Genomic DNA, 22,514 nt, shown 5'->3' with positions numbered 1-22,514 from the left:
ATGTGTGTGGGGGGCCAGTTTAAACATCGCAAATGTAAATATTATTTATTGGTGGAATTCCATAGTCACTGCTTACTGTGCAGTGGTCATCTGTTGCATCTGTTGTTTTGGTTTCATGAATTAACAGTATATTCATTTGACTCATAAAGAAAAATACTGTCGTACTTTTGAGTGATTCCATGTGAGTTCATAGCACAGCAGCTGTTGATTTGATATCCAAAAACCTGAAATCAGCAATAAATTTGTGCTTTCGTTCAGTAGGAGACCAGAAGTGGCAATTAAAATTCCTATGATATTTTAAACCCATAAATGGTTTGCTAATATGTACAGTTTTATTGGTTGGCATTTAGTAAAGTAAGAACTTGATGTTTTGCAATGAAATACATAAAATAATTATTTTTACCTAGTTTGAACAAATATCAAATTATGGAATGCTGCAGGAATTCTTTTATATGTTTACGCTATGAATTTATTTTTCTCATTAACAATTTACTATAAAATGTAAGTAACTGATAAAATTAATACAATATCTTAATGTTCATATTTGTTTTAATATTGGAACTGTGATCAAATTTTTCTTCTCTCTCTTGAAGTAAGATGAACTTAAATTAGCGTAGGAGGAACTCAAGTTAATGTTGCTGTTCCACACAATAATTTTGGGACAGTTATGTCTTTCAATAGACATCACTGAAAACTGTAGTCTTTTTTCACTGAGACAATGTAGCATGCAAGATTTTGCTGATGTTTTGTAATTTGTTGCTTTTTAGATTTTTATCTTGCTAATAACACTTATCCTAACAAACAGTTTTGAAAAAATCATTTTAGAAACTAAAATCATGTTTCACTAGACAGTGATTAATATCTGTGACCTTTATTTTTGTATCAGGAACATAAATATACACTTTTTTCTGTGTCAGTCATTGTCTAAGATTTCATCTTTGTTCTGCTTTCCATTACATACCATGAATTATATGAAATTAATTTAATCACTACTCCAAACAGAAATTAAATGTGCCCTAATCCAGAGTTACGTTGTTTGCTTTTACAACTGTAAGTCATAAGTAATTAATTTTCCTTGGAAAATTAATTCACTTACCATTCCCAGTAGCATCATATGTTGACACAGGGTTATAGATAGTTTAATATTTTTGTTCAGCATGTTGGCTTCAACTTTGGAAGACCTTAAAGCAAAACAAATTCAAATTTACTCAACTGTATATAATTCAGGGTTATTTAAAGTGAATGTTGTCTTTATTGCTGTCAACCAGCTGATGATGATGATTCTAAAATTACATTCAGTCTTCCAGAAAACAAAAGTCTATGGACATATGTGATTTATTTCTTCAAAAGCAAAAAAAGTGTTTCATATCATGCATTTGGATAACAGGGCCACTGGAACGCCATCAGTAGTAGAAAAATTTAGCTCCTTGGAGAACATGACTGTACATTAGAAGGCCTTGGGCTAAGAAGCTCTGGTTTTCAACATGCCTTGTACTGCTTGAGATATTTGTAAGATTCATTACTCCTGCTGCACTCAGAAATTTCCTAAGTTGCCTTCCTTTGGAATGTTGTTTAGTTTTCTCTATAGTCATGTACAGAAGGGCATCTCATTGCAGCGCCAAAGGGCATCATGGGCACATGTGTGGGTGGCCTTGGGGCCACAGCTGACTGTCCTTCAGAAATGGCATTGAGTGGCATGGGCCAGAAGTCTTCCAGAATGAGAGGCAGCTTTTAAGTCTAATCTTTCACGTTTGCCAGGAGAACCTCTTTCTTTTTCTTTTTTTTTTCTTTCTTTTTCTTTTTTTTTTTTTTTTTTTTTTTGTTCTGTGCAGCTTCATAAAACATGGTGTTTATTACTTTGGTTTATTTTTATTTATTTAAGTCTCCCAGCTGAAACTCCAGTGATGGCAGTGTTGCAGTTCAAACAATCAAGGCTTATTTTATAAATGTCCCTTTGTGAGTTGGTGGCTGCATTTTGCCTGAATGCAGGGGGTCGGTATCAGTGGCATTTAATTTAGAATTTTGGAGGTGGAAAGTAAAAATTGACATTTAATTCCAGTGTAAAGTTACTGCTAGAACAGGCATAAAAATATTATTGCATTAGCAATCACAGGAAGAAAATAAACTATGAGCACATTAACAATATACAATTGTATGATGGACTTGTATAAAATAGAGAAGTAGATAGACAAAAATAATTTTTCAGATGCTTTTTTCACCATAATACATTTTATGAAGTAGAGAGTGTACAGAAAAAGTATTTAACTTCTAGAAATAGGTTCTCCTAATAGTGCTAGCAAAGGTAAATTTATCTGTACATAGCAAAGTTGTGCATAGATAAATTTTATCACACATCTCTTATACATACATGTGTTTATATGCAGCATTGATGAATGTGTTGACAGAGATCTCCATTAAATTCTCTATCTGTTGCTTTCAAATTCAATTATCTTGAGCTTTCCTAGCCTATATAAGACATTTAATGCTGCTTATTAATGTAACAGGTCTCAACAACTACTGCTATCTGTTTCATTATTATGGCTAAGCTACTTTAAAAAGACTTCTCTTTGATACTTAAAAATATGAAGTGTCCTGCAAAAAAAAATCTGGTGAATTGGATTTGGCCACATCTTGACAGTCACGTCTATAAGTGAAGCTGTGCCCTACCCACCGTGCCAAGCTGTTCTTGTGCTTCTTACCAGGGCTGCCAGCTTGAACAAAGTGCAACTCTTGCCAAGCCTGCACTTGTGCATTTCTTCATTTTCACCTACCCTGTGATACGGTGTACTTCCCATCTCAGGAAAATGAGACACAAGAACCAGCTCTATCCTTTTCTTCTTATCCTTCTTGCTGGAGCTTTTGCTGATTACAGGTATGAGCTGGAGGCTCAGAACACCTGCCCCACTATATCAGCATTCTCTTTAGTTACCCTTCTGTCCTACTCTTATCTCTGTGTACTGCATGTAACAATGTGTTGCCTATGAAAAATCTTGGGAGCCAACCAAAAGCTGTTGCTGTTCTTACAAATTTCTTGGCAGTGAGAGTTTATGTTTTTGTTGGGAATATCCTCATTCATTTTACGATGACAGTGATTGTCTAAATTTGTAAGAGAAATGATGATAAAACAATTATTGTTTAAAAAGAGTCTGCAGAAACTATTTTTTCAGGTGAAATTTATATTTTGAGCTCGACTAGTTTTGGATTAGATAATTCAGAGCTGGCACTAATTCTGAAAAAAGCCATTGAAGTACAATAGCAAAAATCCCAAGAAGCTTGAACAAACGCGTACAGTGTCTCCTAGTGTAAGTGCCTGGCTCTTCGGAGGCCACCAAGAAGTCTGCAGTGATTGACATGCATTCTGGCAAAGCATTTTTTTTTTCTCTTCCTCACACCCCCCCTGCAGCAGTGTTGCAGTCAGTCAAAGTGTATAGACAAAGCTGAGTGAATACCAGTTTCCCCAGTACAGGGGCTGTTTTTTCAGGAAGTCTAACTCAAACCAGATGTTTTGCTTAGACCTAGAGTTTGTTGCTGCCAAGCATCTCATCAGAGGTCAGAGTTCTGGGCTCAGGGCCCTGCTAGAATTCTTTCACAAATTGCTATTCGGTGAGGTTTTAATCCTAATGGAAAGAATAATGTGCTTGTAAAATCTGCAGTTATTACAAACACAGTATAGATATTGTGGACTTCAAATGACTACATATTTCATTCCCATAAACAGGGAATGCAGATGAATGCAGTGTGTAATAGTTTGAGACATTCAAACTTAAACCAAGTATATAGTTTATACTACTGTTAACCATTTGCATTCTTAACACTCCTGTAAAATGAATAGTAATCTTGACTAACAATTGGCAGCTAAAAGCAAAACAAAATGAAAAAATCTCCAGCGTGTTTTGACTTGTAAGCTGTTTCCTGAAGTAAATAGTAAATGCTTTTGAGAATGTTCAAAAACACTCTGCTTGCTAAGGCACTAGGTTTGGCACAGTTTGTTTCTTTCCTTCTTTTATTTTTTCTGTCTCAGTTTTTAAATGGCTTGGTAGCAGCATTTTATGATCAAGTTAATCTTGTTTCAACTCTTTCTTCATATAGCTAATTATTCACCCCAAAACCTCAGAGTAGAGCATATATACTCCAGTTTACTTAAAAAGAAATGCTGGTGACACAAAGTGATAAGAGCAAGACTTAGTGATGAAAAATCTCACTGAATTTTTGTCTTGTTGTTGGGAGCAGTATTGATAAATTTCTGTTGTGATTCTACTGAAGTGAACTTTTGAGTGTAAGGAAAAATTCTAAGGTAACTCTGGTAGTGTGCTGCAGCCTGCAGCTAGAGAAATGCTTCTTGATATAATATGAAGATTGATTTGGGATATCAGAAATGAATGTATTCTATAGAAAACAGTGCTGTAGTGTGAAATTGGATGATGTAAGTGATATCTCAGTACAGTAAGGTTATAGTGATAAGTTGTTTCAGTTTATCTTGTGTAGCATCTTATTTTTCATTGAATGCTGCTGAAGAATTATGTTATTTCCAACTCTTCAAACTCTTAAGTATGCTCAATTAACATTTAATATAACTATGCTGTTTCATCACAGCCTCATTTGTGATTTTTATGTAATTTGTAAATGTGTTTTCAGTTTGGTGAAAAATGTAACTTAAGGTAAAGGTGTTGTCACTCAAAAAGTTAACATTTTCTCAATTTGTGTGATGGTCAGACTGATAGTCACGCTGGAAGGAGGTAAATACGTATAGGTCACTATGTCTATGATTATACTCTAAACTCTGAGACATGCTGAGGTGTTCATCTACCATGCAATTTATTCTTTTATTACTTGTTTATAATAAGAAAAATGGGCAATGATACAGTGCAGGTGTTACCTTTTGGAGAGGGGAATCTTATATACTGGTTTAACTTTTCACTAAGCCTCCCTGTTGACTAAATTTGTTTCATGGCATTGAATGTGGAGATTTGTGAAACAAATCACTACTATATCAGTCCAGTTGTTGAATAAGAAATTGATGATGCCTATATTTGGACAGCAAATTCATTTTCAGATATGGTATGCATCTTTCGGATGGTAGAGAAAATGGCTTTGTCCATGCCATGTTCTTTAGAAAGGAGAATGTGGCCAAAGTGGTGTTGGTAAGCTGCTTTTCCATTATAGTGTACACTTGTGTAAATAATATTTTTCCCTTGGTTTATTGAGTAAATGTGACTTATTTATGTTTGGATGTCCGGAACTGAATTGGAAAACTCGTGTTCTCTCTGTGGGTAGATCTTAAGTTTTAACTTTGCTCTGTAAGACTCTGCATTTTTATTAACTGAAAGTATTACAATTGTTTACTAAACACCTAAACCCCCCAAAAGACTTGTGTTGCAAATTGGATGATCTTAGTGCAAGCTGCTGCCTCAAGGTGAGAAAGCCAATATTAAACATGTAATGAAATTAATACATAAAACCTAATCATTCAGATACAATGAGAAAAAGTGGAGACAAACTGCAGTCTTATAAGAGAAGCTTTTTCATATTAATGAGTTTCCATTTGCCAATAATTCTGTCATTTGTAGCTTGACTCATTCATCACCCCTGCAAATGGTTCTTTCAAGACATTATTTGCAATTTTGTCTTGTGTTTTTGTCCTTGATGTTGTGAAAATGACCGTCTACTGTTACAGGAATGAAAAGAGATCTCATTCAAACATCTTTTGTGTTTCCACTTTCAGTGAAAAATGTTTTTCAAACCTGCAGCTGGTTATTTCTGCAGGAGTTCCCACTTACATTCAGGTTTGATTGACATTTTGAAATGGCAGCTTTTCATGAAAAGCTGTTAACTTGTAGAATTTGGTTATGGTACTAAGACAGACTGACTTTGTTCTACTGTTGGGGCCTGTCCAACCTAAACACAACCCTGCATCTGAATTTAATAGTGCTACTCAGCACAGGGAGTGCAAGCTTTTTTCTTTTTTCATTTTTCTTTTCTGTTTTTTTAACACTGTTGCTTCTGATGTGTTTTTGAACCTGACCTGATAAGTGCTCATCCTGATAGCTTCTCTGTCAGTAATTGGGTTAATTGGCATTTGCCTTTCTCTCTCTCTCCTGGGCTTGCTAGGAGAAGCTAGGTTGTGTTATAATTTCAGTGATGGAATATATTTTCATTTTACATTATGAAAATAAGTGGAAAATGTTTTTTAATGACTGTACAAATAGTACAATGTCTGTCTTAAGATAAAAATTACTAACTGCAGCCTTTTTTATTATTATTTATTTTCGAAATTCTGGGTATGAGGGAAAGCTTATGGTATTAACAATTTTTCTGAGCATTGATTACTGATGTGATTTCTGGTCAAAAACTGAGAAAGCAGTGCATAGCACAAATATTCGGCTGTCGACTTTACTGAGTTGGTCTTTAATTTTGTGCCAGAATGTTGAAAGTGGGAAAGAGAGAGACATTATGCAAAATCGGTTTCCCTGTGTGTTTCTTGCCAAGCTTCTAAATAAGGATATAAAGTCTCCATATACATTAGCTGAGAAGGAAGAGGAGTATTTTTAACTTTGAAAGAGATTACTATTTATGTAAGGGAATTGAAGAAAGTAGAGATCCAAGCATCCCGGATACGTCACTGGATGGATGGTTTTACTTGAGTGTGAGAAGTAAAACATGGGAAAATATTTGAGGTTTTCCACAGGTTATCTGTACTGTCCTGTAAGAGTAAACTTGTGTGATTTGTATTTGGGAGCATTTAAATCTTGTTTTCTAAAAACATGAGTAACAGTGCAATTGATTACAAGTAGTTGTAAATTGTTGAGGTGCTGATAGATTAAAAATCTATTATTTTCTATATACAGTAGTTAGAATTTCTGATCAACTGTTCTCCTAACTGCTTAATTGCTTTTATAAAACCTTCCCTGTAGATTTGCACCTGCTCTTGGTGATACACAAATTGATATACTCATCCAACCCCTATGCCAGTGTAGTTTGTTTAGGATGCTGAGGTGATAATGTGAAATACGTCCTGCTTATCTCTCCTGGGATGTTTGTGATCTGGCACTGGTACAGCCACATTTTGGTTAATATTAAAAACCATGGGATTTCTTGCAGTGAAATGAAATATTATTTGCTTCATCCTTGTCTTTAGAATTATCTAAAATGACTAAGTGGAAGTGAATGTTTTCTTAAGTGCCTGTTCTGTAGTTTCTAAATTTTGAAATGAATTTTTGAGCCTCAACCAGAAGATAAACTTTGTTGATGAACCAATGTTTACAGTTCTGTTCCGTAATTATGTATGTCTGCTTGTGAGCTTCATGTGAACTTTCAAAGTAAAAGCATTTTAGTTGCCACCCAGACGTTACTGTTGGGAACTAATACATGCCACCACTATTCCTGCAAGCAAAGGCAGGATACATTGGTACAAGCTTTTTGGTGTACCCTTAAGGTCACTGTGAAATAGTAGACCAATTGAATTAAATGGCAAACTGCCCACTGACTTCAAATGGAGCCAGGATTTTGCCCTTTAACTATCAAGCCTTAAGGGCAAGCAGATTTCATTCTTAAACAGCCCCAATGTGGCAGTGCTTCAAAGGAAAGTTGAGCTATTGTGAAGTTGGACCCAAGCGGTGCAAAATGCAGGGGGAAGTACTGGGACCTTGAACTGCACTTGGAAGTACAGGGGCTACAGGTAAATGGCTGCTGTCCCACTGGATGCATGGAACATTATTACCCTTTTGAAATGCTGTCTGCTATGTCATTTGCTATAGGAATACATTCTTTTCATGTGTTACTGATTGCAATAAATGTTTTTCATGTAAAAATAATTAGGAGGATAAAGAGAACAGGTGAGACTAACCAATGTGCAGCTGCTTCACACTATTCCCATGCATGGTAACACAGGTTAGTTTTTTCTTATAACTCCTCGGCAATAGGACTTAACATTTAAAATAGATTTTTTTTTTTTTTTAATTACATATTCAGTGGTAACTTTTTCTGGTATTCTTTCTTTAGCAATCTGTGGTAAATTTTCAGTAATGTGTATGGTCATTTCATGTGCCATCTTTCTTTTTAAAGAAGGGTATGTTAAAGCAGAATGGTTATCAAATTAAGGACTGAAATACTAGTGATTTGCAATACTAGTGATCACAGAAATCTTGGCTTGCAAGGCAAAATTTTAATGAAAAACATTAGTTTCAACCAGGTAATCATGCATTTAGGGTCTTAAAAGTCACTTGTTTTACAAGAACAAGTGTTGTTCTTATTTGTAATGGTTTAAGTACTCTCTGTTATTATTACAGAGCAAAATAAAAATTCTTTGGTGAACCTGGACTTTTTCCAGGGTTGACACATTTATCTGGGCAGAGGCATTAAGTAGCCTTGTAACACTTCTTTTTTTTTTTTTTTTCTCTCGTGCTAATTAATTGTTTTAGTGATGATGATACTTTATTTCAATTTTACTTCCTCAACAGAAGCATGCTGTGAATGAAAATTCTCATACCTGTTTACTCTCTTAAGATTAGCATAAATTTAGACATCACAAAGCCTCAGAGCAGGTGGGTTGATAATCTGGACAATCTTTGTAAATATTAAACCCCTCCCCATCTGTTTGAGTATTTTTTTCTCCAGCCTTTATTCCTGCTGTATGGTTGTCCTTCATTTTATTTTAATTTGCCTGATGGATATAATGAGCTGGAGGGGAGAAGTTAAGGAAATGTTATTTTTCTTAGGTCTTCTTAAATTTCTTTCTCTTCGGTGAAAGAGGTCAGTGACAAATCCATTTATTCCTAAATTATAGATAAAGTCTACTTTTAATCTTAATTAAAGCTGTTCTAAAGCAGTGTTCCTGATCATGCTCTCAGTCTTGTCGTCTTAGAAAGTGTAAGTTAGCAGGAGCTTCTGCCTCTACAACTGCTTCTCTCTATGGTGCTGTAGTAAAGCTGTGCTGATGGATGTTATGTATATATGTTACAATGAATGAATATGTGAGGGATATCTCAGGTAAATCTGGTCCCGCCATAGCTTTTCCTTACTTACCCGAGGGCCATTGTTAGAAGTACTTTGTTCTGAGTAGTGGTGTTACAGAACCCAGGCATTTTGCTGAATGATCCTATAAGTATGGATAAGAAGGGTAATGGTACATCTATTGGCTTGAACTGTGTGCAAAATAGTATGTCCATGCTCTTTATTTTCATAGCATTCCTTCCCTCTGTGTGCATGTCATTAGACTGTCTTTCTCTTTTATCACATCCTGAGATCTGATCCAACATTGCTATTATTAGGTACCATATAATTTCCGAGCTCTATTTAGAAAGGCATTATGCTTCTTCCACAATCTTTTCTGAAAAGCTAGTGTCCCAAATAAATGGCTTATCTTACTGTGTCGTTGGGATTAGTTTTTCAGGGCTTTGGGAAGAAATTTGCTAAGGCATCTATCGCTTGGAGTGTCTGCATCCTGAGTTTGAGATACCTTTCAGAATGTGTTTTTTTCCATGAGTGATTTTTTTGCCTGTTTTTCTTGCAGTCATAAAATGTCCCATAACTAGGACAAATAGAAAATAGATTAATATATAAACTCCTTAAAGATATGAATGCTTTATGAAACCTTTGAACCAGTTGAAAATAAGAGTAAATTCTAGGCAAATACAATAGTCTTCTGAAAATGGCAGTGTGGAATTAGATGTCTGGTACCTGAAGAGACAGTAGGCTGAAACTGGGCTGTATTGCAACACTCTTGTATGTGACAAAAGAATTTTGTTGCTGAAATTTCAGGCTGCTGTGTAATAAGTTTTGCACAGCAGACTTTCTGATGAATTTATGCTTGTTTTGTGTTAGTAGCTATAGAAAGTGCTTAAAGCTGTAGCTTTCCAAGAGAACTCTTTCACTGACTATGTCTTAAAGACAGAATTTCAGATGGAAGAAATGTGTATTTTAGCACAGTTGAATGATGGAGAAGACTGAGAGTACTTAAAGAACATATCTGTGCATAAGCCATTATGAAGAACATCAGCTGTAGCTTCTTGTTTGTTCCAAGTATAAATTTCAAAATGGTTGCTGTGGCTAGAAGCATTTTGGCTTCTGTTGAGAAACATTTTCAAGAGGAAGTAATTATTTCTCTCATATGACATGACATCATCTGTGTGAATCTATGAGCAATGCTCTTTCATTTTCCTAACTTATCTGTTTTTCAGTGTACTTTGGACCAGGTTTCTGTGCCTCATACCTAGAGGTCTTTGCTACACAGATAACTCGAACCACTTAGATGTTTGTTTATAGTTCTCTCTTAGATATATATCCTCATAAATCCTACCTAACTTAAAAGGAGAGAAAAAAACCAAAACAAAACAGCAGCAACAAACAAACAAAAAACCCACCAACCCCCAAATCAAAGTACAGGCACGTACCTTGTTTTACAAAGACAGTATCTTAGGAATATACTTGACTGAAACAGTGTTGGAGGCATTTGTCCTATTTGGTTGTAGATGTGAGGTGGTCCAGTTGATGTTGCTAGCAGTTAAGAGCAACAGGACAACTTGGGAATCAGTTTTTGAAGTCACCTTTCCCACTGCTGGGATTTGATTGAGTATTAAATCGTTTCACTTTGCAACTTCTTGTCCAGACCTTAAATCTGTTAGTCTGAGGGGACAGCCTAGTTGCATCCAAATCTTGATTCCTATTTGAAAATAACTTATGAAAGAGGGCAGCCCAATTTTTATCAGTGAACTGATGTCAGCACTTCCTCTGGAAGAGGATATAATGGGTTCAGTTACAGCACTTTTTCCATTCCTGCTGTAATAAATAAAGCGATGGTTTAATGAGAAGTGGTTGTTAGCTCTAAATACCCTTTACTTTAGAAGCTGTGTTTTAATTGTTTTGTATTGATACATGGACAGCTGAAAGGAAATATATAAAAATATTCATAAGCTGTCTCTGGGTCAATCAATCAGCAAACACAGCTATCAATGCATGAACATCATAAAATATTGGAGAAGCTTAATGTGTACTGTTCGTTTCTGGGTAATGATGCTTGGGTTGTAGTCAGGAAATGAAGAATTGTGATCCTTTCTGGTTCATTTACTTCTTTTTTAGTTTAAGAGAAATCACTAAGTTCTTGTGGGTTTGATTTGTCATCTGTGAGACTGGGACTGTTTTCAGGTACGTATATTGAAGTAGTGTGAAGTTTAAAGGTTCTGCAATATGTATGTGACTGAGGCAGGGGAGGTTATTACTATTCTAATTTTAGAATAGCCTAGCAAAACCAGAACTGTTTCTGTAAGCAAATATCTCCCAGAAGTTCTGTCACCTACAGGTCAAAGTAGTCTGAATAAAGTACACCAAAACCAAAAGTCACCACTTTGTATCTCTGCAGTACCAGCTATGCATTTTCTGCTGCTGAAAGTTTGGAAGAAGTTGAGTACTGCTCATGTTTTATGAAGTGACTTCGGAGTTTTTGAGAATGCACTACTCTAACATGTAGATTTTCTAGACTCTTAGGAGCTACATTTTCCTCTTCACATTCTTGACAGCCTGTGTTTTTAAAGAGTAAAAAACAGTGGTTTTCTTAAACTTTTCCTCTAATGGACCTTCATATTTTTGTCTTCCTTGAACTTCTCCTTGTTTTTGCAATTGTATGAAAAGCTAATTATTTCTGGTCTGTCTACCACAGAAGGGTGTATTTGGGGGATTGCCTTTGGATGCAGGAATTGCCTTTGAACCTCAGGTGGTACACACCAAATCTTTGTGTGGCCGAGACTTGCATCCTCTGTTACATCTCAGTCTGAGATATATTTGCAGTTTGGGTATGGAAAACTGCAAATGGTAGTTTTGGGTATCCTTTTGCAGGCAAGGGGTGGAGTTGCTTGGGCCAGAGCTGATGATGACTCTCCAGGCAGAGCTGCCTACCCCATCCCAACATTATTTGGATTAGCTCCACTCTTTGTACCAGCTTAGCCAGCCATATGCTTTAGACCTCACGAGAAGACTTGCACTTGAGCTTCTTTGCCAATCTTTGTGTGTTCCAGAAGAGGAAGATTGGCCATAGCTGATCTAAGGTGTCTCAGTTGTCTAATTTCCTATCAGAGCAGCTGCTAACTTGTGTGAGGATTCATCGAAAGCTTGACGCCCTAATCTAGATTATTTAGAACAATTGTCTTTCAGTGTTCTTAAAATACAAATTCTCTACAGAAAAGAACACCCAATAATAATTTATTTTTTTCATATTTAAAAATTCTGGATTAATTTAGTGTAACTAGTAATTTGCTAAAGCTCACACACATTGAACAAGCCTAATATTTGTTTGATCCATCTGCTACCTCATCTCTTAACTCCTAGTCCTGCAAAGCAACAGACAAAACTGCTACTTAATTTCTGTCCTTAATTAGTGTAAAGGGACATCAGCCAGTGATTTCAATGGAGCCTTGATTCTGGAAGTCATTAGTCATCTGCAAGTGGTGAGAGACAGACATAAGTGCTGCAAAATCAGAGGTGGTTTTAGTTCCCTTCTTGCTCAGTGATATACCAGCTTGGAGTTGTAAATGTTTGTACAAACAGAGAACTCTATTCCCCCTAGTTACAAACATTATTAAAACTGAGCTAGTAGTTGCTTTTTGGACAAAATGTTTTTATAATTAGAATTCATAATGATACCTGATTTTAAAATTATGTTTTTAGGAGTTTCTAAAGTATTAGGTCTTAATTTTCCAAATACTTTCTTTCTAATTTTATTTTTATGTTTCTCCAAGCTTGCCTAAAACTTTATTTAAGTTTTAGATCAATTATAAAAGAAATTTCCAGGGAAATAGAGGTCAGTTTTTAAAATGAACGATGCTGTGATCTGCAATCAGAATACAGATTTGCAATGAATATACTCATAAGCAACAGTTAAAAGCTCTAACTTGGTAAATATCTTATAAACTTTTTAAGTCCGTAGTAGTAATGCAATTATTATTTACAGATTTTACATTAGAGGATTCCTAAGAGAAACTTGTTCCAAATATTTTTTTCTAAATTTGTTGCACTACAAAATTATGTATTATTTTACACATTTGCAAATACTGTATTTTTAAAATCTTTTAAACAAGCCTTCTGAAGGAATTTTCAGATCTTGAATATAAGTAAGGACTATATTATAAGGGCACAAATCACAGTTTCTGTCAGGGATGCTTAAAAATAAGTGTTCTTTGATTTGTGCTTTTTCCCTTCTACTTGCTGAGGGTTTATTTGTTTAAGTAAAAATGTGTCTATTGCAAGAGGACTCAATTGGTATTTTCAAGTATGGGGTAGTACATGCTCTGTTCTTGTTTATGCCATTCTACTCGTTCATTTTGATTTCTCAGTTTTTATATTATGGTTATTACATTAGCAGTAACAATCATATACTGTCAGGGGTGATGGTGGTTCTAAAACGTTGCTTGGTTTTGAGAATGACAGAAATGTTTGTATTCTTGTTCCCTTGTAAAAATTGTCATTGAGAACATTTTAGTGCTGACCTATTAGTGCAGCTAATTTGTTATTGAGACCTGTCAACTTTTCAACCTCCTATGTGCAAACACTTTGTTAGTGCCACATATGTAATAAGAAAAGTGCTAAATACATGCCTTAATGCAAATTTTGCTAAGCCTAGTGCAGAGCACATATCTAAAAAGTCATAAGCTTACTATATCATGGTGATTTTTTTTTTGCAATTGCTTACTTATTCTTTTGCTTTAAATACACCTTGCTGTTATATGTAATGAGTGGTGCTGAAATTGGTCTCATTTATCAAAGATGTGAATGACACAATGGGTGCTTATGTGCTCTGCCTGTCAAATCCATAAATGCTGCTAACTGAGCTAACTTCTGTTTTCCCACATGTTTCCTGGTTTTCTGTCAGCTTTCAGTCTTCCACGGGTCGTTCAGTAAACGCTACTCCGAGTGACTTTTTTGAGTTGCCAAATGTCAATCACACTTATTTTCTCTGCTTTTTTATAAGCAGAGAAAATAAGCTTGCTTTATTTGGGTTTGGCTGTCTTCTGCAGGACAGTGTCTTGTGTTCTGTTTCATTCCTAGCTCATTTCTGCTTTTAGCTGGGGTATGGAAGAGGTTGGAGATCAAGGGGAAGGAGTGTCTGATCAAAGTAAAGGAGGAGCCAAATAGAAGAGAGGGAAATAGCAGCAGGATTTGCAAGTGTTCTTTAAGCATATTTAATTTGAGCTGATCTGCTTAAAAAAAGAGTGGGGACCAGGCGAGGGGGGGTTGAGGAAAGTTGAATTACTTAAAAGCTTTTTTCAGCAAGCATTTTCAGGAGATGGTGTCACCTTAAATAAAAACTTTTCTTCTTAATTGTGTCATGACTAATTCTATATAATCACTGATTCTGTGGGGTGTGGGATTAAAAAACTGCTGAATGTCATTGTTTCGCATCTACATTTTTTCCTAATGAGGGATATGTCATTGTATTAAATATATTCTCAGTGCATTGCTGATATGAGTAACCTGACGTAGAAGTTGCTAAGTGTGTGTACTAAATTTAAGAAAGCCATTGAGAACAAGAAATTTCTTATATCAGACTTCTAAGGTACAATAAAATATGCATCAACTATGCTAATCTTTCCTTTATAGAAAATACCCTTAAATGAATTTGTGGGTTTTGTTATGGTTTTTAATAGTATTTCAAGTACCACATACCTCATTAGAGATGAATGAGAGGAACCCCAATGTGTCTTCAGTAGAGCTGGAAGAAGCATGTGTATTTCTGTAGCCTCCTGCCAAGCTTCTCACATCCTCTGGGGACTCCCTTTGCTCTGAGTAAGGCTAGTGGGAGCTATACCCAGGAGCTGCTCTTCCTCACCTACCTGCTGCAGGGCAATGGATGGTCACTGACTTCAGACTAAACAAAACTCCCACAGATGACCACACTAGCTGGGCTTCATGACTTCTATCTTCTCCCTCTATTAGTGCAATCTCTTTCTTTTCTTCCTTGACTCATCCTTCAGGAAAATCTTCAACTGAATCTGTTGCCTTTCAGCCATGGCATCTATTAAACTCCACTCCTGATGGACCTTGCTCTGTCTTTCTGTAATGTTGCAGGATATCCCCTGTATTTGTAGAGCTTTAAGAGCCCCAAAATACGTGTTTGGATTGAAAATGAAATGTGAGGCTTTCCACCTATAGTAATTTGGATTATTGCCTTTGCTATTTATTGGCAAAAATGTCCCTCTGAAATCTCCAGGAGTGATGTAGTTGCTTGTAATTGAAATTTGTATTGCTGCTCCTTAGTCACATAACAATGTGCATTGGTGAAAACTTGTACCTGCTCTGGAAAGAGGAAGATGTTTCTGGGTATACATCATTTGCTGCTAACTTGCTCATGTCACAGAAGCTAACTTTAGAAATAGACGTGTCAGTGATGGGGCTGAATTTGTGTAACAAGCTTGGCAGTATTACTGCTTCTGTTAGGACACAAGCACAAGTAAATATAAGATGAATTCCAGCAATTTGCAAGTGACTCAAAGCATTTACATTATAAACTGGTGCATTTTTGTTTCCTTACATTTTTTAAATGTTAGAGCTGACAGAGTTTGGTTTTGTTTTATCATTTTCATTGAAAATCTAAATCCATTTCTTTCTCCTGGGATATTTCAGTAATAGTCATATGCTATTAAAATAAATGAAATTTGGATTTTTAAAACAAGAAATGAATCAGAGTTAAGTACACAGGATAATAATATATCCTACAACAATATAACATTTGGAAAAACCACAAACAATCTTCAAAAGAAATTTAAAAGAAGTTAGATCCTTTTATCAAACATCAGAGGGATAAGCTTGTTTTCTTAGAGTCTAACTGGAAGGGATTTTCCAGAGGATGTTAGAGATTAAAACCCCAATCCTGAACTTTCCCATTTTTCCACCTGACATGTAAGGTATATTTTAATTTTTTTTCTAATTCTGGACATGAAAAGGTGCTTCTCCTTAGACTATTTCTGTTACTTTTGTCCTGCTGTACTTAAGGGTTTGTTATGAATGCATTTTGCTTTTGTGGTTTCACAAGCATTTGAAATGAAGCTGATTGTATATAGGTTACAGCACTAGTAATGTTTTTCCATTCTTTAAATTTTGAAACACATTGCCATAGATTGAATCTCTGTAAAATAATGTATTTTCAAACTCTGCTTAGGATGTGTTGTCCCACCTAATTTCTCTTTCAGTAAATGTAATTCAGTTTGCACAGTTATAGCACTTTTTAAAGAAAAAAATATTTTTCAAGAGGCATGTTGTCTGGTCACACATGTCAATATTAAAATTCATGGATACAGAAGTTAATAGTAGGTACCAAGAAAATAATGTTTTATGAAGTGTTAGAAGTCTTTCAGGACTCACTTGGACAGAAAAAAAAGTTAAATTGCATTTACTTCATTGAAGGCTGACTTTTGCAATCAAAGAACAAGTGAGGTATAACTTGATCAAAACCCAAAATAGATTGTCTGGCACACAGCTCAGTCTTATTTAGAATGAATGTTGATCTTGTTATAGTACTGTAATGCTGAGCCTGGGTCAAGAACCTGCAGGTTGCTGCCCAGACTTGAGAACTCATCCCCTCCCCACTGCTTTCTAACCAGCATCATTAGGTCATGTCTGCACTACATTTGTAGGCTCTGCGGGGTACAAGTAATTCCTGCTCGACTGTGTTGCTTGGCTCTTGGGCATTTTAAAGTAATAATGATGCACAGGCTGATTGTGTCTATGTCTGCTAATGTTTGTAAATGTAAAATAATTATTTAAGAATTGCTGTGTGTTGCAGTAGAATTTTAAGCTGGTTGAATTTGTCTTTCAGATACATATGCAATCATACTTTGTGAAATTATGATTTTATAGGGAACCAGGAAAAGGTTACCAAATGCATTATAATTGTGTTTGTTTGTTTGTTTGTTTTGTTGTTGTGTGGAGGTTTGTTTTTGTGGGGGTTTTTTGAGTTGCCAAAGGTAATGAGCTTGGAGTTGTAATTCAGTTGCATGTAAAAGCTGCCCATTCTATTCTAGCACTGGTAATCTAGTGTTCAGGCAAAGTTAGTGTGCTGATCCACCATCTATGTTCATGCACACTGGCTAAGTACAGCCTCCAGGCTTTGTGTGAGCCCTGGCTCTTTGACTTGATAAATTTGCCATGCTGATGACAAATGTATTTTTACAGTGTCTGTACTGGTGTACTGCTAGAAATAAGTGAGCCGAGAGGCTGTTAAAATACTGCCTTCCTTTTGTGTACATCAACAAGTTTTTGAAACTGCAGAAGTGATTTCAGTTGCAGTTGAAGGTTTTTAGTAATGTTAATTTTACAGATAGATTTTTAGTAATGTTAATTTTTTCCGGTGGGTGTTTGTAGCTCTTGAAACTGAGTGCAACAACAATTCTTGTTCTCTGCCCCATACCATATGGCAAGAAAAGATAAGTGAAGTATTGGGAAATAGTGATAGAGCAGAACTATTATGTGCATAATAGACAGGTATTCTTAAACATTATTCTTTAGTGGTAAACATTTTGTGCCATGATCATATGAAATTGTATGAAATGAAGTTATATTGATTTTTAGGTTGTTTTAGTATGAGTTTGCCAAATGGTTGTTTTGAAATATGGGATATAATATTTTTTCTGGTAATTTTAACAATTTTGCTGTGGTCTAATCTGAGCAGTAATCACGACCAGAGAGCTAAATAGCAGCCTTTGATTTTAGTCCGTGTTCATGAATATAAGTTATATTTGGGATACTCTCTATAAAAATATTAGAGAAATTTAATGTTTGAATTTAATTTACTAATTGACAGTTCTTTACTGTAGAGGTTTCAATTAATCAGTTAATTTTCTGTGTCTTGTTCCCTGGCTCACTTGGTAACTGCTTAGAAAACGAATACTAAAATATGGTTACAGTTCCTGATACTTCTGAGACAGATTAATTTCTATAGTCCTGCCCGCAAAAAGCTCAAACCAAATGTGTAAGTTTTTGCTAATGCTATCTGTGAAGCAAGGTGGCTTTGTTTCCTGGAGAGTGATGATAAGCAAAAGTTTGCAGATTTGCACTGGACATCCTGCAATTTGTGGCAAGTCCTTTATTTCTGCTGGCCTTATTTTCTATAAATTGGGAGTATCAATGCTTTTGGAGATCACCATATTAAGTCTTCTGCTTCAGATCTACTATTGCAGTGAATATTTGAATGGCAGCCATTTCTGAGTATCCTTTTAGGAAAACCTTAGCGACATATTTGGGTGGTAAATTCAAGAGGATGTTTGAAAGTTGCACCGAAGGACGCTCTCTACTCGTTAGACATAGCTAGCACCTTACGTGCTTGGCTCTGAGCTTAAAGGCTATCCTGAACAGTTTTAGCAGGGACACTCTCATTCATTGGGGTGTATTCAGAGTGCTAATGTGCAAGTGTTCTATTTAGAAGGATTTGCAGGGGATCAGCTGATGCAATGATCAGTAGTGTGTGGAGGGGTTTTGAGAGGCTGTGCAACGTCAAGTTCTGCATAACCTCACTTTGGAAGCAGCCTGGCATTCTGGACTTGGGTTTTACTTGTGCAGGTTTTATTCTGATGCAGTAATGCAACAGTTTCAGCATTCCTGTGCTTACAAACCTGTTGGAGGGAGTGAGGAGCAGGGTGTATGTATGCTCCTAGTAGTGTCCGACTCATCTGATACCACCCCAGTGCATATAAATAGCACACAGAAGTATATAGCATCATCTAACCTCTGATACTTGAGAAGATGAGTTGAACTGTTGGGAGAGTGGAAAATGCACTGTACTTTTAACATTTCTGAAGTGTAAACTCTGAGTAGGAAGTCTTGGCAATGGTATTGAGTTAATAATGTTTTTAACTACTTTTAGAAACTAAGCATGTAACATTCCTCTATGCCTTGTTTCAGTGTAAAAAGGGGTGTAAAAATTTCTTCATTATAGCCAAAGGAAGCTTTGGTGGTCAGTAGCTGCATCTTGGGAGGCAGGTTTGCCATCTGGAAGGTTTTCCTAGCTTTTACAACTTAATATCATTCACTCACTAAATGTATCTTACTTCTGTGAGGTACTGGTAGCTTAGGGATTGTTTTATGCTTATCCTGTTCTGTCACATCTGCCTGTTCACTTTATCTGTGCCTTCACATACATGCTGTGATGTCCATTCCAAGTCACATGGCTCTTATGTGTTGGAGCAATAAAGAACAACTTGTACATGTCTTGTTTTGGTTTTTTTAATGATGATTGTCAAACAGAAATAAAGTTAAGATGCAAATCGTCTTTGAGGGACCTGAGAACTTTTTGTCTTCCTGGCAAGAGAAAGAGACAGTTAAGTACTATAGTTTTTTCCAAGATGTGTGTGTTGTATCTCATGGATTTTACACAAACTATTGGAATCACAAGCTCAGGTCTTTAGATAAATGTCAATGGTGCATTTGAAACTGAAGGTCTGTGAGTGCTGGTATTTCTTCCACTAGCAGAGATATTTTAGTATGCTTAGCTTTTGATTGTGACATAGCCTTTCCTTGATTTATGAGGAGTATAGTTGGCTGAATTACTATCTAGGTTCACTTTGTGCAGGCTGGAAATAAAGCTTGTGCTGAATCAAGTCTCTTCCAAAGAACTCCTTAGAAAGGTTAGGCCAGATCGATGGATTTCCTTCTTTGCTAAACCCTGTGCTGTAAGGCATTGTGGAGGCAGTGACTGTTTTGAATCATGTAACTGCATGTTGCTCCTACTGAAGAATCATCATCTTAAGGAATGAGCCTGAAGCTTGGGGAAGCAGCAGTCTGCACTTCTCTTTGCCAGGACTCTATGTTTTAGAACAAGATTTTTTTTTTTTAGAGGTGGCCAAGAACTGCTACAGTTAACAGAACTTATTAATGTAACTTGTGAAACTGTTTCATAATCAACTTGCAAGTTCTTTGGAATCAGTAGCCTTCCCTAAAAGCAGAAGGAAATAGTCTTCTGCGTTATTTTTTCCTTTTGTCTTTCTTGATCACAATGAAAAAAAAAAATTAGAATCTTTATCTTCCAATGAACCTCAAATTCAACATTTAGTGAAAAACCTAGCCTGGTATTTGGCAGCTGTACTTGACAAAAAAGAGAAGATGTGGGTGTTGTTTCTGAACATTTTATTCTGGTTCTTTTGCTGCGTTACATAAATGCATCCTTGCATGAGTGTGTGTGTGAGCTGGAAGCCTCTAGCTCTAGTATATTATATGGCTGATGCCAGGAGGAGGAGGGAATATATTCCTCAGTAAGAGAAGCTACATCTTCAGTAAAGCAGAAAAAAGAAACATAGGACTTCTTTTAAGGGTGTGGTTTTTTGTTTGTCTCTTTATTCAAAAAAGAAGCTCTTATGTTGCAGTAGCAACACATTAATAAGTGGAAACTGATGTTTGATCTGCCAAGTGTACAAGCAAGCTTTGTGGTTATGAGACCAAGACTGTGCAAATGCCAGTACTATGCATGTGCATTTGAGCTTTGTGTTTGTAAGTTAACTTTATTATGTATCACATCATGAAAATGCATCCATTACCATCACCTGAAATAGGGAGTTATGAAATGTATTGCCTGAAGTTTTACAACTGCCTCAGTTATTAACCACTGCTTGATGAACTACCAGTGTTAGTAGATTGGGATTGATGCTATTGGCATGTTAAATTTAACCGTGAAATCTTTAAAAGATCTGAATGGCTTAGAACGTAAAACAAAGTAATGGATGAAGTGTTCGGTGCCTTGGCTTGGATCCAGCTTGATGTCCTAAATGAATGCATCATGAAACCACAACAGATCAACCCAGATTTACATGAGTGATGCAGAAGAGCCCTGAAGCTAAGCCAACATAGTGATTGAATTAGCTCTTGCATTTAGAGAGGCTTCTCCCTCCCGGTCAGACTTCTAAGCACTGATGGGCTTGTGTGGGGAACTCGCAGTTACAGACTGAAGTATGCCTACATTTGGGAGGAAAAGAAATCTTAGAGCTTCAGAACTTTTAACTTTGACAAGTGTGACTGATTTTTCTTTTAGGGGGAAAAGGGGGAAACACTGTGAACATTTCCATTAGTGGTGCTTTGGTCAAGGACCTGCCAATCTTCCCAGAAATATCTGTTCAAAATTTGAAACATTTTGTTGCCACAGGGTTGATAAGTACCTTATGTATTGCCCACCTTTGTACAGTACCTGGCTTTTTCTTTTAGTAAATAATAAGTGCACTGTAGTGTGATGCTCATAAATGGGACAATTTTGCAAACATCTCTGTGTACAGGTGTGAAAGTACAGCATTTGTGATCTCTTCTCTACTTTATTTTTAATAAACTGATTTTTATAGGTAAATAAATGTCAGATTAAAGACAAGACATGGTGGATGACCAGAAGCATTCCTCTTTTTGAGTAATCGTGTTTTTAATAAAGTTTTGTTTTTACAAGATTCAGGTAAATAGTTATTAAAAATACAGGGACATGAAGTGTGTCTTTATTCTAGAGATTTGTATCATGGCAAAGATGTTTCAAAGAGATATTGGGGACATTCTAAAAATATATTCTACAATTCATGTTTTTAACTGGCACCCTCACATAAGATGTTAAGTTCCAGCAACTATTTTAGTGATGTTAGTGCTATATGCAGTTGCTGTTTATGTACACTTTGATACTTCAGTAACCAGATATCTCCATTTTTGTTTCTCAGCATGATGTATCACAGACTTTGCTCAAAGCAACTCTGGACAGTGTGGTTGAAGAGTGTGTCAGCTTTGTAGGAGTTGATATTAACATCTGCTCAGAAATACTATTAAGGTGAGTGAAACATTTTCCTATTCCAGTAATTACATGGCTCTGGATCACAGAGTCTCTGTTTAGTCTGCCATCTGACTCGAGCTCAGCTGGAGCAAATGGCTCTTGTGTTAAACTTCCAATTACATAAAAATGACACAGTAAGACAGTATTTCACTGAATCATTAAGAGTCAGGTTTTAAGGTTATGTGTGATTCTCCAGGGTAAAACTATTCTTCAGAGAAAAACAGATATTTAAAAATTTTGAGCCAACACTGCAATTTTAGAAAAATGCGATATAAGTAATTTGTATTTTTACACTGAGAAAGGGGATTTTCAAATGTACTTTGTCTCTTAGAAGGTATTTTTGTAGGTACTTCTAAGTGGAACAGGTTGTAAAACTTGGGCGAGGAAAGGAGAAAAGGAAAGATTTCAGGGGAAACTTGAAAAATTTATCCCTTTTTACCATTTGTTTTTTGTTAAGTAGTTATGCCATGTTTACTTGAAAAATGTTCTGGACTTTATTTTTCTTGGTTAGAAACTAAAAGCTCATTTTCTCTTGAGTGTATAGAATTCAGTGTTGTTTAAGTGACAAACTCTCAGAAGAGCAAAAGTGTTGCTGGTCATCCTCCATAGTAGGAGGGGAAGGAAAAGAATGTCCATAATATTCTGTCCATATTCTTCCATAATATTATTGTCTATAATCAGTAATGAAAATTATATCAGGTATGAAAGCTAGGAAAATTGCATTCTTGCTAGCTCTGTATTTTAATTT

General features: G+C 35.9%; 1 protein-coding gene across 3 annotated transcripts in view; it reads left to right on the top strand.

The window, feature by feature from the left end:
- SRBD1 (S1 RNA binding domain 1) overlaps positions 1 to 22,514 on the top strand; it is a 125,633-nt gene that overhangs the window by 85,440 nt on the left and 17,679 nt on the right. For all 3 annotated transcript variants that reach the window (XM_069009761.1, XM_069009760.1, XM_069009759.1), the window contains exon 19: positions 21,657 to 21,763. In XM_069009761.1, the coding sequence (XP_068865862.1) occupies positions 21,657 to 21,763 (107 nt within the window). The remainder of the gene's footprint in view (positions 1 to 21,656; positions 21,764 to 22,514) is intronic.

Source organism: Aphelocoma coerulescens, chromosome 3 (genome assembly GCF_041296385.1).
Source record: "Aphelocoma coerulescens isolate FSJ_1873_10779 chromosome 3, UR_Acoe_1.0, whole genome shotgun sequence".
Lineage (NCBI taxonomy): Eukaryota > Metazoa > Chordata > Aves > Passeriformes > Corvidae > Aphelocoma > Aphelocoma coerulescens.
This window is presented reverse-complemented; position numbering and strand designations above follow the sequence as displayed.